The 15324-nt window shown below is 61.1% G+C and overlaps 1 protein-coding gene across 2 annotated transcripts; it reads left to right on the top strand.

Moving 5' to 3' along the window:
- The first annotated feature begins 1874 nt into the window (after nucleotides 1-1874).
- Rbm38 (RNA binding motif protein 38) lies at nucleotides 1875-14798 on the top strand. Of its 2 annotated transcripts, XM_023720766.1 has the most exons (5): nucleotides 1896-2304; nucleotides 3046-3169; nucleotides 3594-3648; nucleotides 8588-8632; nucleotides 13504-14798. In XM_023720766.1, exons 1-5 carry the CDS (start codon nucleotides 2068-2070, stop codon nucleotides 13805-13807), a joined length of 765 nt encoding a protein of 254 aa, XP_023576534.1. In that variant the 5' UTR covers nucleotides 1896-2067; the 3' UTR covers nucleotides 13808-14798. The 2 variants fall into 2 exon arrangements, with proteins under 2 accessions (XP_004636062.1, XP_023576534.1); XM_004636005.2 differs by lacking the exon at nucleotides 8588-8632 and having other exon boundaries at nucleotides 1875-2304.
- Nucleotides 14799-15324: the final 526 nt, after the last annotated feature.

The raw sequence follows: 15324 nt of genomic DNA, 5'->3' as shown, positions 1-15324 counted from the left end.
GTTGCCCCTTGGTTGTGGGCAGCCCCACGGGGCCAGTGGCGTCCAGAGCCTCTCCTGTCCTGAGCAGCTAGAGAGCGCTCCTCCATGTGTCCCTGGTCCCATGGCTCACAAGTCCTGTTTTCACCAATTTCCAGGCACATCCTCAGGCTTAAATGACGCCCGGCACATTCTGCCTGTCCTGTGCTTCCTCTTTGCATCCTGCTCAGTACTTGCCTGGGAAAATTTACCTGGGGGGAATATATATATATATATATATATATATATATATATATATATTTTTTTTTTTTTTCCCCCCCTGCTCCATTCAGTATCTCCAGTCGTCTAAACTGCTCAAGTGGTTGATTGCTCTGCAGGAGATATGGCTCACAGGGACCTGCGGCCACTGGGCACAGAAACCCAAACGTGTCCTGGGGGAGGAGGAGTAGGAAGCTGCCCCAGCCAGCAGCTGTTCCCCTCCTGAGGCTCCTGCTAGCCGGGGCAGCAAGTGCTCCACAGCGCGGTGCATTCCTGCGGAGAGGGCACCCAACAGGGGCGCCCAGACTTGTGGGCCGCGAGCTCTTGGTTGACCCGGGCAGCCCAGCGCGCGCCAGGCAGCAGGTGCTGCGCGTCGTGGAGGGAGAGCCAGGCCAATGCAGGAGCCCCGGAGACCCAAGATCTCCCGCTGGGGCCGCGCTGCCTTCCCAGGCCGCTAGAGGGAGGTCAAGGTCCCCGTTTCATCAAAGTTTTCAAGAGGCTTCGGAGGGGTGCAGAGCGCTGCCGGTCCCTTCGTTCTCTCGCACATTCACGTAACAAGGGTTTCCCTAGGCTCCTTCGCCAGGCTCTGCGGCTTGAACCCAAGGCCCATCTAGCAGGGAGGAGAGACCTTAAGCGAGCAGGAAAATCTGGGGGCGCCAGGGGTGGACAGCAAGAGCAGTGTAAAGGACTGGAAAGCCGGGTTTCTAGGATGCTGCAGAAGAGCAGGCTCCTTCCCTGGAAGGGGCCAAGTCAGACCCGAGGCTGGGGGTCGGGATGGGGGTCTCTGCTGCTGGAGCCCAGCCGTCTGGACTGAGAAGGGGCTGACTTGTCCAGAGAGGGACCAAACCCGCTAGCAGCTCAGCAGGGGTCACTGTCTCACTGTCGCTTGGACCATGCGTGTCACTCCCCACTAGGGCCTGCTGTGCCGAGAGCTGGGACCAGGATGCAGTGCCCAAGCCCACAGGCCCCGACAGCCAGACTAAGCCCTCAGAGAGCCCCACTTCCACCCACTTTCTGACTTAGCTCCTTCTGCAATCTACATTGTACATTTACTGTGGTTATACGGGATTTGTTGTTTAATTTTCTGGCAGTGAGGACTCAACCCAGCCCCTCGTAGACAAGGTCTTGCTAGAAGGCTAAGATGTCCACGCTGGGCTGGAACTTGGATCTCCCTGCCTCAGCCTTCCAGAATGCTGAGATTCTCGGCTTGCGTCTGTGTGTTTCTGTTGGGTTGTCATAGACACAGAAGCTCGATGGGGCGGGGGTCATCCGGAAGACCGGCAGCCTTGGGGGCTCTGATGAACACTTGTGGAAGGATAACCCAAAAATCGGCCACCTTTTGATAGCTGTTGCCCCGTGAGCAGCTGTGCGACAGACAGAAGCATGAGGCTAATAAGCGTTACTTCTAAGCCACCAGTCTGTGCGCACCTCGAGGGCCCAAAGCCGGCACACTCAGTATGTGACTGGGGCAGACATGCCCACACAGCCCCTCTTTCCGCCCGCGTCCTTAGAGACCAAGGTTTCCGGCGCAGCTGGGCGCGGCTGGGCGGCGGCCCGGACTACACTTCCCGGCGGCCCCCGCGAGCGGGGCGGGGCTGAAGGCGTTTCCAAGCGGCGAGGGCGGGGCCGGCTACAAAGCCCGGGGGCGAGCGCCGGGGCGCAGAGTTCGCGCAGCGCCGGAGCGGAGCGCAGCACGCTGTGCTCGGCGGGAGCGGCGCGCTAGCGGACGGGCCTGGAGGCTGGACGGACGCTTCTCGCCGCCCGCGCGCTCCCCACCGCCCCCCATGAGCCCAGCCCCGCGCGGCCCGGGTTCGTAGCGGTGGGGAGACCCCTATGCTGCTGCAGCCCGCGCCGTGCGCCCCGAGCGCGGGCTTCCCGCGGCCCCCGGCCGCCCCCGGCGCCATGCACGGCTCGCAGAAGGACACCACGTTCACCAAGATCTTCGTGGGCGGCCTGCCCTACCACACCACCGACGCCTCGCTCAGGAAGTACTTCGAGGGCTTCGGGGATATCGAAGAGGCCGTGGTCATCACCGACCGCCAGACGGGCAAGTCCCGCGGCTACGGCTTCGTAAGTGGCCCCGCGGCCGTGCCGCGCCCCACCCCCGCAGCTTATCTTGGCCCGAGGCGCAGTCGGCGCGGGGCGCACACCCTGCCGGCCGCTGCCCCTGGCGGCGCACCCCGACGCCTCCGCCCGCCCGCACCTGCCGCCCCCGTTTCCCCGCCCCCAGCTTCGGTGTGAAAGGAAGATCCGCTGTGTTCCATGAGGACTTCTAAGTTGGTGGAGAGGTTTTGGGGTCCGAGGGCCAGTCGGGATTTACTGTGGCCGTCAGCGGGTGAGGGGCAAAGGCTGCAGCCAAGATTGTGTTGAGGCGCTTTGGCTCTTTCCCCTCCCCCATATTTTCCAACGGCCGCCTCAGCCGCCCCTTATAAACATCAACTTAAGTAAAAACTTGAAGACATGTTTCCTAGTTTCCAACGACAAATGTCTCCAAACTACCGCCTGAGGAAATTTATGGCCCTCCCTGGTGACAGTCGAGGACTTGGGGTTCAGTTTTGCCTCCTCTCAGGGGATTGTTTCTTTCCCCGAAGGCTGTTTCCCAGCACTTGAACTTGGAGGAAGGCGCCTGAATTTTGGGGCGGGGGGAGCTTTGGGCTCGGTTCAGAGGAAAGGGTCTCGAAGATCCTGAGCACCAGGTGCTTTGGGTGGCTAGAGCCCGGGTGGCATAGTGCCCGGGCAGAACCCTCTGCCCCCACTTTCTGGCTTCCCCACCCCAGCAAGGGAAACTCCTGACCCGCTGTGCCTCTCCAGGTGACCATGGCTGACCGGGCAGCGGCAGAGCGGGCCTGCAAAGATCCCAACCCTATCATCGATGGTCGAAAGGCCAACGTGAACCTAGCGTATCTGGGCGCCAAGCCGCGGAGCCTGCAGACGGGTAAGAGCTTTTGTCTTCCTCCCAGCTCTTCTCGGTTTCTATATTCAACGTTGGTATCTGTGGAGTGGAAAAGGCCCCCCTGGCCCGGGAGTGGCAGTCAGCTATCATGTGCCTGCAGAGCTGGCACAGGGCAGGCACCCCCAGCTCACCACTAGAGCCTGCGGGATAGGGTGAGGAGGGTGCATCATCCCCTGGTCAGCTCTCCTCTTGGGAAGGAGGAAGTTGGCCCTGTGGCTGGAGGTTGGGAGTCAGACAGAGGCCCCCGGCCTGTTTTGGCTGGGCGTTTGGGGGTTCGAAGTGGTGGTAGCCTGAAAAGAGGAGGGCAAGCGGGTTATTCGTGGAACTAGGGTAGCGTGGCTGGCGTGGCTCGGCTTCGCTGTGCGCAACCCCCAAGGCAGTGTCCCTAACTGTCCTCCCATTGCAGGCTTCGCTGTCGGTGTGCAGCAACTACACCCCACCTTGATCCAGCGGACTTATGGGTGAGTGCGGGTGGCTGCTTCTGAGTGGGGGGTGGTCTCTGGAGATGAGGTGAGGGGCCGTGGGTGGGCCTTCCTGAGTGTTGAAAAGCTGGGCAAGTGATGGTTTGCAGACATGTGCTTGTGTTTTGGGGGTGGGGAGGGAGGCCAGTCCTAACCCTGCCCCCTTCCCAGGGGTGATCTCAGGCAGCAGATGGCTTCTGTACCTCTGTGACCTTGCCTGAAAAATGGGCAGGAGCCGCGCCCTGGACTCTGTGGTGGTGGACTGGGTTGGCTGTGTGCGGACAGGCTCCAGGGAGGTATGGGTTGGGCTCTGCCTGGTGCCTGCTGCCTAGCTTCAGGGCTGCACAGGTGGCAGGTCTGAGTACAGCAGCAGATGAGCTGTGACCAGCTGCAGCTGTCCCTGGTTAGGTTGAGACTGGCCTGTGGGCTCTTGAGTGATTTGCTTCAGAGCTACACATCACACCTTCCATCTAAGAGGACTCCCCTCCCACATTTTTTTTTATTCTAATGAGGCCTGGCAGCTGTCTAGGGAAGGGCTCAAGGCCTGGGGGTCTCCTGCCTGCTCAGTGAGATTTCCCGGGCTTGGGAACTCTGCTGCCCAGTGCAGTGTGGGACCTGCTTCGGGGCTGGGGAGTGGGTGGATAGTTGCTGCGTTTACAGCTTAAAAGCGTTTGGTCCCAGCCTGCGGGTCTGGTGCCTCGAGTTGAGTGTGTCTGCACACACTGGAGGGGCTCACAGTCCTGGGAAGGTGCTGTGTGCGCTCCGGATGCTCGGGTTTGTGAGGGGTGCGCTGGCCCCAAGGTCTCCTTAGAGTTGATGGATGTGGGGGAGCCCAACAGTGGACTGAGCTGGGGATGCCTGGGGCTGGCCCAGCCTGGCCCACCTGTGCCCTCCAGTGTCCCGTCCTCCTTGGAGGGTGCTTGGAGGGCTACAGGGATAGATGCTTGTGGGGTCACCCTTAGATTGGTTTTGTGGATGTCCAGCATCGCCCTGGTAGATATTGGGTACCCCGGCCATCATGCCTCCCTAGTTTTTCCTCTGGAGTTCAGCCATACGAGGAGAATGTTCCTTGCTTTACAGTGGCCTGCTCTGTTCTGAGTGCCAGGGCTGGAACTGGCACTGCTGGGAGACCAGGGCTTGAGCCCCACGCCTGTGCTGCTTCCCGCCCACATCCCCGTTTGGCCCTGCTCTGGCCCAGCTGCCTCTGGGACTGTAGGAGCTGCCATTGGTGGCCTGTGAGCGCACCAGCCTGGGTTCAGAGCTTGCCTTTGCTGCCTATTAGCTGGGTCCATCTCAGCAAGTGACATCCTCTGTAGTTGCCTCATCTGGAAACTAGGAACATCTGGAAACTAGGAACTGTCCTTAAAACTGCCTGGAACGTAGCTGTGCCGTGCTCCTCCACTCCCAAATAACATCTTCCGGTCCTCCCTGCGAGCCTTTGAAATGGGGACTGATGATGATTTCAATTATAGACTAGAAACGGAGGCAAGAAAAGGTTTGTAACAAGTGGGAGGGTAAGGTCAGGGGTGAGGTCTGAGCCCAGGTGCTGGCTCTGGGACGGGCGCTGTCGTGGTGAGGTAGGTGGGCAGGGCGCCCCAACTCTCCCCTGGACCCAGCTGGAGTCCTGTGCCATTTGTCTGAGGGCACTTGGGTTGGTCACAGATTGTGTGGGCCTCTGCACCTGACTTCAGGCAGCAGTGTTCGTAACCAGATCAGTGGGCTGGCCACTTAATCCTGTGACCACGAAGAGGCTCCAGACTGTTGGTTGCCAAGGGGTGGAGACCCAAACAAGGATAAGGAGCCAGGGACTGGCCACTTTCATCTCCAGTGAATTTTGTTGAACTGAACTTGAGGAGAGCAGTGTCCCTAATTTCAGGGTCCCTCCCTGCCCCTGCCCCTGCCCAGGCCCTGACAAGACCCAGAGCAGCCCTGGCTGTGTGGCCACAGAGCTCCAGCCAGGCCTGGCTGCCTGGGTCAGCTGCAGGCTTCCAGCATCCGCCCTCTGGCCGGGCTAGAGAGTTGGGCTGTCAGCGTCCCCTTTGTCTTCTCGAACAATCAGGCTCAGGCGCAGCTGCGCCTGACTCAGCGGTCAGTTTTGTCCGCTGGGGCTGGCAGTGAGGCCCGGCCTTCCGTGACCGAGGGCATGGTGGGAGCTGCAGCCGGAGCAGCGCAGTCCCCGCTTGGGGCCATGCTCCTGGGCCTTTGACAGCTCTGGGCCCACTTCTAGGCCCAGTCGTTGCGGGACCTCTGCTGTGTTGGTCAGAACCCTCAGTCAGTAAGGAGAGTGTCCCCTGAGGGTTCTGATGCTTTGTTATCTGCCTGCCCCCTGCTTTTCTTTTCTTTTTTTTTTTAACGTTGAAGGGGCCCATTCAGGACCTAATTGTGCTGGTGCTGCCCCATATCCCTGTGGGCCTGAGCCAGCATTCGGAGTTGGTGGGTGGCAGGTGGTTTGTGCTGGCCACACAGGCCTGCGTGGTAGTCCTGGGAGTGACATAGCTGCGGTAGACTGCTTGGCAGAAGGTCTCTTTGCCACCTTGGTGGGAGGAGAAGAGGCAGGAGAAATTTAGAGGTGGCTCCTGGCAAGGGGCGTCCCTCAGCTCAGGCCTGTGGCCCCCTGGGATCCACAGTTTGTCCTGGCCTTGCTTCACTTGGAGTCTCTCAGGGGCTATTTTTGAAGGGTCAGCTGCTTCACTGCGGGTCACCCTCCCTGTTCTTGTGGGGATCATGCTCTGTGCTTGCTGCCTATTCCTGAGTGCCAGCCTTGTGTCGGGAGGGGTCAGGCCCAGGGGTTGGAGATGACAGGACAGTGTTCTCAGGCCATGGGTGGTCAGGAGCATTGCCTGGAGTCTGCTCCCAGTCCCTGCCCTCCGCTCGCAGGACCCTGTGTGTGCTGGGGAGGGCAACAGGGCTGCGCTGAGATTTGAGCACCCATGGACACAAGCTGCAGGTCAGGGCCTGGCTTTGGGAAGCCTCGAGAGTTTTCCTGAGTGGCAAGGTCTGCTGACCTGTCTGCCTTTGTGAAGCTGAGACTGGGACATACAGACTGGCGAGGCCCTTGGCCCCAGCAGCCCCGGATCAGCTCTTGGATGAGTGAACACAGACCTCTGAGACCACTGATAGCCGGGTGACTCTCTCCCAGGCCTGTGGCCATGGTTTCCGGGACCTGTCCCTGTGAAGGCCTCTGGTGTCTGGCAGAGGCGCAGCATGGAACCCATGGGCAGCGATGAAGGGAAGAGCTGCTCCCAGATCCACTCCTGGGCATTAATTGTGTACCTGCTGCACCTAGGTCCTGGGCCTGGGGTCCTTTGAGATGTGTTCTGGAGGCTAGGGGACAAGTGCAGTAAACAGGAAACCCTGAGGGTCCCCCTGGAGGGCCGGGTCGGCCTGTGTGTGGAGTGTAACTGGGCCGAGGAGTTCTGTGACCCATAAAGATAGTGGCGCAAGTGCGCGCGGTGAAACCTGACCCAGGCCTGCTGCCCGACTCACCCCTGTGCCTGGCCCTTTCGGTTCTTCATGATGCACGTGGTTGTGTGAGATTTCAAGCACAGGGAGCCCTGGGGTATTTTTGGGACTTCTGAGGAGTGTCTTAATTTCACAAGAGGGCGAGTCAGGTGAGGGTGGGTGGAGGCCAGGAGCAGCCAGTGTGAGGACAGGTCCCCCTGGAGGCCCCCATGGCTGACCGCAGCATCACGTTTTTCCTTCAGGGTGTCTCGGGTAGCCTTTTGCTCCCCCACCTTGACTTCCTGTTTGACAGCTCATCGGGAGCGTGGGCTGTGCCTGGCCTCCCCTTCTCCCCACTGGCAGCCGTGCTGCACCTGTTGTTTGTCTCCATCTGCCGTGACAGGAGGCAGCCTTAGGGTGCTGTTGCTTCCTCTCAGGGCCCAGTTCTGGCTTCTGTGGCCCTGGTGGGTGGGGGGCCTCTGCCCAGCTTGGAGGAGGTGAAGAGATCCATCTCGAAGCCTTGGGCTGAGGGACCAGGGACTCGGTCTCATGAAGCTGGCCCTAGGCCTCAGGCTGAGACTTGTTGCTTCTAGACAGGGAGAGGCCGGGGGCCAGCTGACAGAGTGTGCTGCAGGGGGACCTGGCTGCCGCTCTCGGGGAGCAGCCACCCAGCTTGCTCCAGGTCCATTGACTGCTTCCTTGGTGTCGGGCTGGCTGACCCAGCACCCTTGTACTAGGCCGTGCTGTGGCAGGAACGACAAGTGGGCCAGGCCCAGAGCTGTGGACGGGGAGGAGCAGCCAGACCTAGGCCCCTGCCTACAGGCAAGCAGGCATGGGGGAGGGGCTGTGACACGCGGTAGTGGCTGTGACGATGCCCCGCGCGCTTCCCCAGGGACCTAGGCAGTGGCTGGTGCTGAGGCGAGGGCAGGCTGAGCTCTAAGCATCCCTCTAGCAGGTGGGAGAGCTGGGGCTGCTGGGAGCACGGGGGAAGCCCGGGGACACTCTGTCCCTAGGAGTCCAGGGCGCTGCATAACCCAGCCTATGGCATAAGTAGGGCATCCGAGTGCACGCTTTAGAGTGTTTGAAAGAGGAGTGTGGGAACATTCTAGAGCACACAGGACGGGGGTGGGCCTTGACCCAGGAGGAGGCTGAGGCAGGCACAGCCGCAGTGATGATCAGCTGGGATTTGGGCGTGCTCTGGGGCAGCGCTGCTGCTGGGACCTGGCGCCATCATGCGAAGGATGTGTCACTTGTGCCCGGACACCTGCCGGGCCTGTTTCCTGGGTCCTGAAGAGCCTGAACACCCCCCGCTCCTTGCCACAGGGGATTCCCTGCTGGCCCGGCCTGGTTTCCTGCCTTCCTGGCGCCTGCGCACAGGGCCCCTCTGTCACCCTTGCACCTCCCTGCGCTGCCACGTGGTCTCCAGCGTGGTGGGACAAGGTCCCTGGAGAGCAGAGAAAGTGAAATGGCTCATTTGCCATTTTCATTCTTCTTTCAGTGGTAACCTCCGCTCCGGAAGTGAGCCCGCCTGGGCTGTGGCCAGGTACTTCTCACTGAGGGTTTTGCTTTGAGTGTGGGGTAGGGCCTGTGTCTGTCCCTTTGATGCTGCCCACCTCACTTGGCCTTTATTAGGAGTTGCCCTTGCCCCTCCCCTTGGGGTTCTCAGAATCCTGGGCCCTCTCCTGGGGCCAGCCAGCATCCGAGACTGGCTCCACTGGGATCTGGGCTGGGGTTCTTAGTCCTGGACCCCTGGGCCTCCAGGGCTGAGGTAACTGGGTGCTACTTATGCTGAGCATGTGGGCTCTGAGCAGAGGTGACAGTGGGAGGCAAGGAAGGACACAGGTGTGGGAGGGAGGTGACACCAGTCCGGTTCCAGCATGAGCCAGCCCCATGGCCCCATCATCCTCACTGGGGAGCTCTGGACAGTACCTGTGGAAGAGGGGCCCATTTGACCTCAGGCTTTCTTCTGCACCTGCCTAGGATTCTGGGACACAGGGTGGTGTGCTGCGTGTGCCTCCCAGGGCTTGGTGGAGGGCAATTTGGAATGGAGCCTGGGGTTCTGGCCCAGAGCCTCTCTGGAGTGGGAAGGAAGGAGGAACCAGATTCAGCTGCCCTCTGCCCGTTGTTCTGGGGCAACAAGACTGCCTGTGGGGTTCCTGTGGGATCTAATTCCTGGTCTGACTGTCCCAACTACCAGACTTGTTGCTGGCCATCTAGGGAGGGGCAGGGCCCGACTTTCCAGCCCCCCTCAGGCCAAGGAGGGCTCCTGGGTGCTGTGTGAGGGCCTGAGCTGCCGAATGGCCAGTCCCACCGGCAGCGCTGGGTGTCCCCTCCTGCAGAGGCTGTGGGAGGATGCCCTGGGGCTCCCAGGCCCCTTGCCAGTGGACTGAGGCTGGCGGCCCCTCCCCAGTGTCTGCTGTCCTCTGTGCACCCAGCCATGTGGTCTTGGGGCTCTGTCCTTCCCTGTGTCTTGGGCAGTGGCACCTGCTCAGGTGTTTAGTGCCATAGTGCCGAAGTGGGACCTGGGACCTAGCAGTTGAGGTGGAGCTCTGGTTCATGGGGAAGCAGTGGGACATGAGTAAATGACAGGTGACTTTGGCTTGCAGGATGACAGGAAGTTCTCTGGGGAGGTGAGCATGGGGCCATGCGAAGAATCTGAGGGCTGGAGTGCTGGCAGGGTCGGAGGGAAGCTGTGGAGGGGATGGGCTATGGGCGGGTTGTGGAACCCCACGGCCTCTTCATTGAGGCAGAGAGGGCGGCGAGTTCTGCGGTGGCCTGCAGGGAAGCTCATGCAGGGTCTGCTGTCAACTGAGGCATGGTGGGCAGCTCATGTCCTGATCCACGCCCTTTCCAAACAATGCCAGAGGCCATGATTCCTGGCCAGGGGCGAGGGGCACACACACACCCTTCCCTAGTGTCAGGCACTTGGGGTCTGGCCCTGGCGTCAGGCAGGGCACACGTTGGGCGTTTCTTTCTCCCTGAAGCACTGGGCGAGTTTCTGTGTGCACGCACGGGTCTGTGCACACACCATGGACTCCAGGTCTGCCCTCCCCCCACGTCCCCCGCTTGTGGCTGTCGCACCAGTGGGAACTCCTCCTGGGCCCTTCTCGGGTTGCTCAGTGGTACTATGCAGAGGAATCTCAGTCGGGGCCCTCCTGGCCTCCCAGCTGGGCAGTTCCTCTGTGGGGCTGACCTGGCCAGTAAGGGTGGACGGTGGCAGTGACCTGGCTTCTCCCCACGAGCTGCCGGGAGCTTCCTGCATCCCGCTAGCCCCCAGCTGTGCCCAGTGTCCCTGGAGATACAGTGCCATGGTAGCAAGCTGGTGACAGTGGCCATGTGTGTGGAGGCCTGGTCTCAGCCACTCACACGAGAGATGCTAGGACCGTGCCCCAGTGGCATGTGTCACAGCTCCTCCCTCCTCAGCTATGGGTAGAGTTCTTGTCCCTCCTGGGCCTCACTAGGCAGCGGAAGGAGAGCCACTCCAATCCTTTCGTTGTGCCCCAAGACTGGGCCCACTCCCTACCCCCCCCACCCCCAGCACTTGACTCCCTCTGGGACTGGGCAGGGCCTTTGGCTATCCTGGAAGTGAAGCAGGCGCAGCTCCTCATCTGGGCTCTGAGAATGCTTTGGAAGGTGTCGGGGGTCTCCCACAAGGGGCAGCTACACAGAACCTGGGCAGCACTGGTGGACAGACGTGGCCAGGTTGGGGTCGTGGAGGCGAGGCGTAGTAGCTGGGCGATGGCAGAGGCGCTGCACTCCTTCCCGGCAGCAGCGGGCAGTGGGGAGCTGGTGGGGTGGCAGCAGTCGGGACCAGGGCTGACACTGAGTGTGCGTCATGGGAGGACAAGGGCCTCTACCCATGAGCTGGGGCCTCCAGCGGTCTTGCTGCACCTGGGCAGAGCCCGGTGCCTGGTGTGGGCCCACATTCTGAGGGCTGGGTTCTGCTGCAGCGGTGCCTGCCCTCCTGCATTTGGAGAAGTTTTGAGCTCAGCCCTTTCAGAGCTTCTAACTCTTAAGGCATGTTGCTGAGGTTCTGAGTGGGGGTCCCCACTGACGCGGAGGTGGTTCGGGCACCAGGACAGCATGGCAGGCACAGCACTGACAGCTTCCCTGAGGCAGAGACCAGTGGGTGTGCTGGCCTCCCACAGGCTCGCCCGGTGGGCAGCAGAGCCTGAGCTTCTGAGGGAGGTGTGGAGAGGGCCAGGGATGTACGCGGAGACCGGGAGTGGGAAAGGCCTACAGAGTCGGGGTCCCTTGACAGTGTGGGGTGCAGGCTTCCTTGGGCAGGGTCCGCTGTGGCACTAACTTTCAGGACATGGTACGTAGGGCTGGGGAGGCTGCTGCCACCAGGAGTGCCTCTCCTGGCTCTCTGCTCCTCTTTGGCCCCTCTCTGCTGTCCGCTCTGTGGACCCCTTGGACCATTTCAGCCCAAGGTCTCTTGGCAGCCCTGTGCAGTCTCTTCCTGTCCCCCCCTCCCTGTGGATCTCCTGCCCGTGCCGTGGGGCTTCTGATATGCCGTGGGTTTTTGTGTTCCTCTGCTTCTCATGCAGAAAACAAAGGCCTCAAGTGCAAAGCCAGGTTCTGTGCTCCAGGCGCCCGGGACTGGTGTGTGAGGTGTCCAAGTGTAGGATCTGAACTCAGCCCTGGTGCTGCTCAAGCCCTGTACTTCCTTGGAGGAGAGGAGTTTGGGCGGAGCAAGGGCAGCCTGCAGGTTCTCTGCAGAGGCCTCCTGGCCTCAGCAGCTGCCACAGAGGTTCCTGGTGGGGTGCAGGGGTGCTGCTTAAACTGTGTCGGCATGGCAGCAGTAAGGATGACGCCCTCAGACACGGGGCCAAGTGGCCTCCTGCTGGCATTACAGGTATGCACCACTCTGGCTGGCTCAGCGTGCCCAAGGGCTGGGCCAGCGTGGCCTGTGGTGCCAGAGATTGAACGCCAGTCCCTGTACTTTCTGCTCAGAGTCTCACTACTAGATCAGACTGCAGTGATCCGCATGTTTACAGCTCCTCCCAGGAGCTGGGATTATAGGCGTGCCACCACGCCCAGTCTCCATTGCTGTCTCAGTGTGCCCTGGGGGTGGAGCTGGCACAGCAGACCCAGGGATTGAACCTCCAGCCCCTGTGCCTGCTTGCAGGCGCTTTAATCCACTGAGCTGTTCAGCCGGCCCTTTTCTCCCTCCATTTTCAAATCTTTGTTTCCTTGTTTTCCTTCTCTTCTTCTTTCCCTTTCTTTTCTTTCTCCCTCCTCTCACTTGTTCCACTCTCTATTTGAACATTTTCCTTGTATTTCAAAGTATTTTGGTCCTTACTTGCACTGGGAGGGTTTATTTCGCTTACAGTCTGTCCAGGTTTCGGCCCACCACTGACAGAGTCCAAGGCAGGGCGGCGCAGTAGGGGGCTTCACAGGAGAAACAGCTCATGGTAGCAGAAGGCAGCGAAGCAGCAAGGGGCGACCACCCTTCCTTCTACCTGTCTACCTTATGCAGGCTACTCAGAGCGGGCAGCACTCACACCCTAACCCTCGCGCCCTTGAGCCTAGCGCTGCGCCGCACATCAGCCATCCTCTAGGTGCAGCCGCCTCTGACAAAGCCCCATGTACAGCCACATGCGGCTCTGGGGGACAGCCAGACACAGCCGTCACGCACGTGGATCTCTTGTCCACATGAAGATGTTCAGACCCACATGGAATTGGCCCCCATGCTGGCTTGGTCTCCTTTTTGTGTCACTGGGGACCTGGGGACTGGTGGAAGGGGCCTCGCTGTGGCAGTCAGCCTCGCACACTCGGAGCTACGTCCTTTGAGCAGCTCTGTGTGCATCATCCACGCCTCAGTGCTGATGGTTCTTTCAGTGCTGTGGGCACGGACCTCCAGGAGGCACCCTGCAGGCTGCTCCCGAGGGATGTTGGCTCTGTCCCCGAGGGTGGGTGCCTCTGGGTGCTCCCACCTAGGACTGTGGGTTCCTCTTAGACCCAGAAGGGGCCCGGCCCGGGGGAGGGGAACCCTGTGGTGCCAGAACGCTGTGCAGAGGGCCGTCCTGGGCTCTGTGCTGGGCAGGGCTCCTTGGCCCATCTTAGCAGTGCATTGAACCCCAGGGGTGCAGAGGATGCTGCTCCTGCAGAGGGCTGTGAGCCCCTCATCCAGAATGGCCAGCAGCTGCCCGCTTCTCCTCCTTTCCTCCTGTGGAGAGCTGGGGGTGCCGGTGTGCCACGGCGCGCCCCTGGCTGGTGCCGGCAGCAACGTGCTGGAGCGCTTGTGCACCGTAGCAGTGCTGAGGCTGAGCCCTGCTTCTGGACCTCGAGCAGCAGCGCTTCTCAGTGGGCACTGGGGTGGACGGAGGGCCCGAGTCCACGTGCAGCCACACTAGGCGGGCCGGGAGCTGAGCGCTGCGCACCCTGACTGCCTCTCTGCTTGGCCCGCAGGCTGACGCCCCACTATGTCTACCCGCAAGCCATCGTCCAGCCCAGTGTGGTGATCCCGGCCGCCCCTGTCCCGTCGCTGACCTCGCCCTACATCGAGTACACGCCTGCCAGTCCCGCCTATGCCCAGTACCCGCCAGCCACGTATGACCAGTACCCGTATGCTGCCTCGCCCGCCACGGCCACCAGCTTTGTGGGCTACAGCTACCCGGCCGCCCTGCCACAGGCCCTCTCCGCCGCTGCCCCTGCAGGCACCACCTTTGTGCAGTACCAGGCTCCACAGCTGCAGCCGGACCGGATGCAGTGAGGCTGGTGCGCCAGGGACTGTGGTGTCACCTGAGCCCCACGATGGCTGAGAGGTGGCTTCTCTTCCTGTCCATTCTCTTCGTGCCTTGAGGAGGACTTGGAGAAGAGAGGGTGACCGAGCGGCCACGTGTGAGGCAGCCCCCGATTCTGCACACCTACTGATTCCTCCCACTCCCCTGTCCCGTCCATGCCCCAGGTGCCCACAGGCCTGTCCCCACCAGGGCATCTTGCTGGGCTGTGTGACACACGTGCCGCCAGGTGCCTTCTCAGGGGAGTCCTGGAAGAGAGAGCACAGTGACCCCGTCGCAGGTGCCGCCGCCTCTTCTCAGGACCCTGCATGGCTGCCGGAGCCCCTGCTCCATGAGGTGTCCCGCTGCAGGCAGCTGTCCCCTTCCGTCGAAACACTGCGACTCTCTTCCTGTTGTAATTGTTTTGCTACTAAGTATTCAGAATTCGAGCCTAGTTTTCAGCAGAGACTGTTGCCACCCAGAACCCTAACCTATTTTAGACTCTTGACAGACTTGTTTTTGCTGATGGTTTGACCGTGGAGACGACAGTGTTTCCATGTCCTACTGTGCTGGCCACCCCTCGGCGGGTGGGTGTCCCTGGCTGCCCCACGTGGGCTCCTGGGCAACTGCGAGAGTGCCTGCCCTGGCCAGCGCCTTCAGTCCACCTGGTGCTGGCAGCTCCCAGCCGTGGGGCCCTTGGGAAGGAAAAAGGCCTGCCTGCCTCGGGGTTGAGGTGGGAGCTGCTCTGATGGAGGGGCTGGGAAGCTCCGGCAGACCCTCAGCTGAGGGGAGGGGTCACGTGTGGCAGCGGGCGGGCTGGGCCCGGGTGTCCCCAGACCTACCTCAGGGAGCTGAGCTTGCAGGCGCTCTGTGGCACGCCTGGTATAAGTCAAGGCCCAGAAAACAAAGGTAGCTAATATTATAATAATATTTTTATTAGAATATTCTGATTATAAAAATAAAACTTGTTTTCTTTGAAGAGAACATCAGTCTTCAGTTTCTGTTTTACTCTTGAGCCTGGGGTCCAGTGGTTCCAACAGCTGTCCTTGCTGGCTGCCGGGATCCGCATAGACAGCGGTGTCCGCAGCCACACCCTAGCTGTCCCTCAGTTACAGCGGCCGGCCACCCCGGGGCCTTGGCACTTGTGGGTCCCTCTGTCCCTGGGGCTCACTGCACGTTGCCTTCCCTTTGTGCTCCTCCAGCCTTGTCCCATGTGCATGTACAGGGGCTCTCCGGTGTCCTGCTGTACTTTCTCAGCTTGTGCAGGTGAGGCACAGTGGGAAACTGAGGTCCTTAGGCAGCCTGAGCTGGCTCTGAGGGGTGCTGGGCAGGACCCAGCAGGCTGTCGGGGCTTTAGGCCCATCACTTCCCCTAGAGCTCGCTGAGCCAGAAGTCAGACAGGGCGGATGGAGGACACTAGAGATCAGAGTCCCTGCGGCAGCAGCCCAGGGGGTGGACTGGGGACAGGCGCAGGAAGGGCCCGCATCGGAAGGAGTGCCAGCTCCTCCGG

The sequence above is a fragment of the Octodon degus genome, unplaced genomic scaffold (genome assembly GCF_000260255.1).
Source record: "Octodon degus isolate 3935 unplaced genomic scaffold, OctDeg1.0 scaffold00077, whole genome shotgun sequence".
In the NCBI taxonomy this organism is placed as follows: Eukaryota; Metazoa; Chordata; class Mammalia; order Rodentia; family Octodontidae; genus Octodon; species Octodon degus.
Note: the sequence above shows the minus strand (reverse complement) of the source record. Positions and strands in the feature narration are given on the sequence as shown.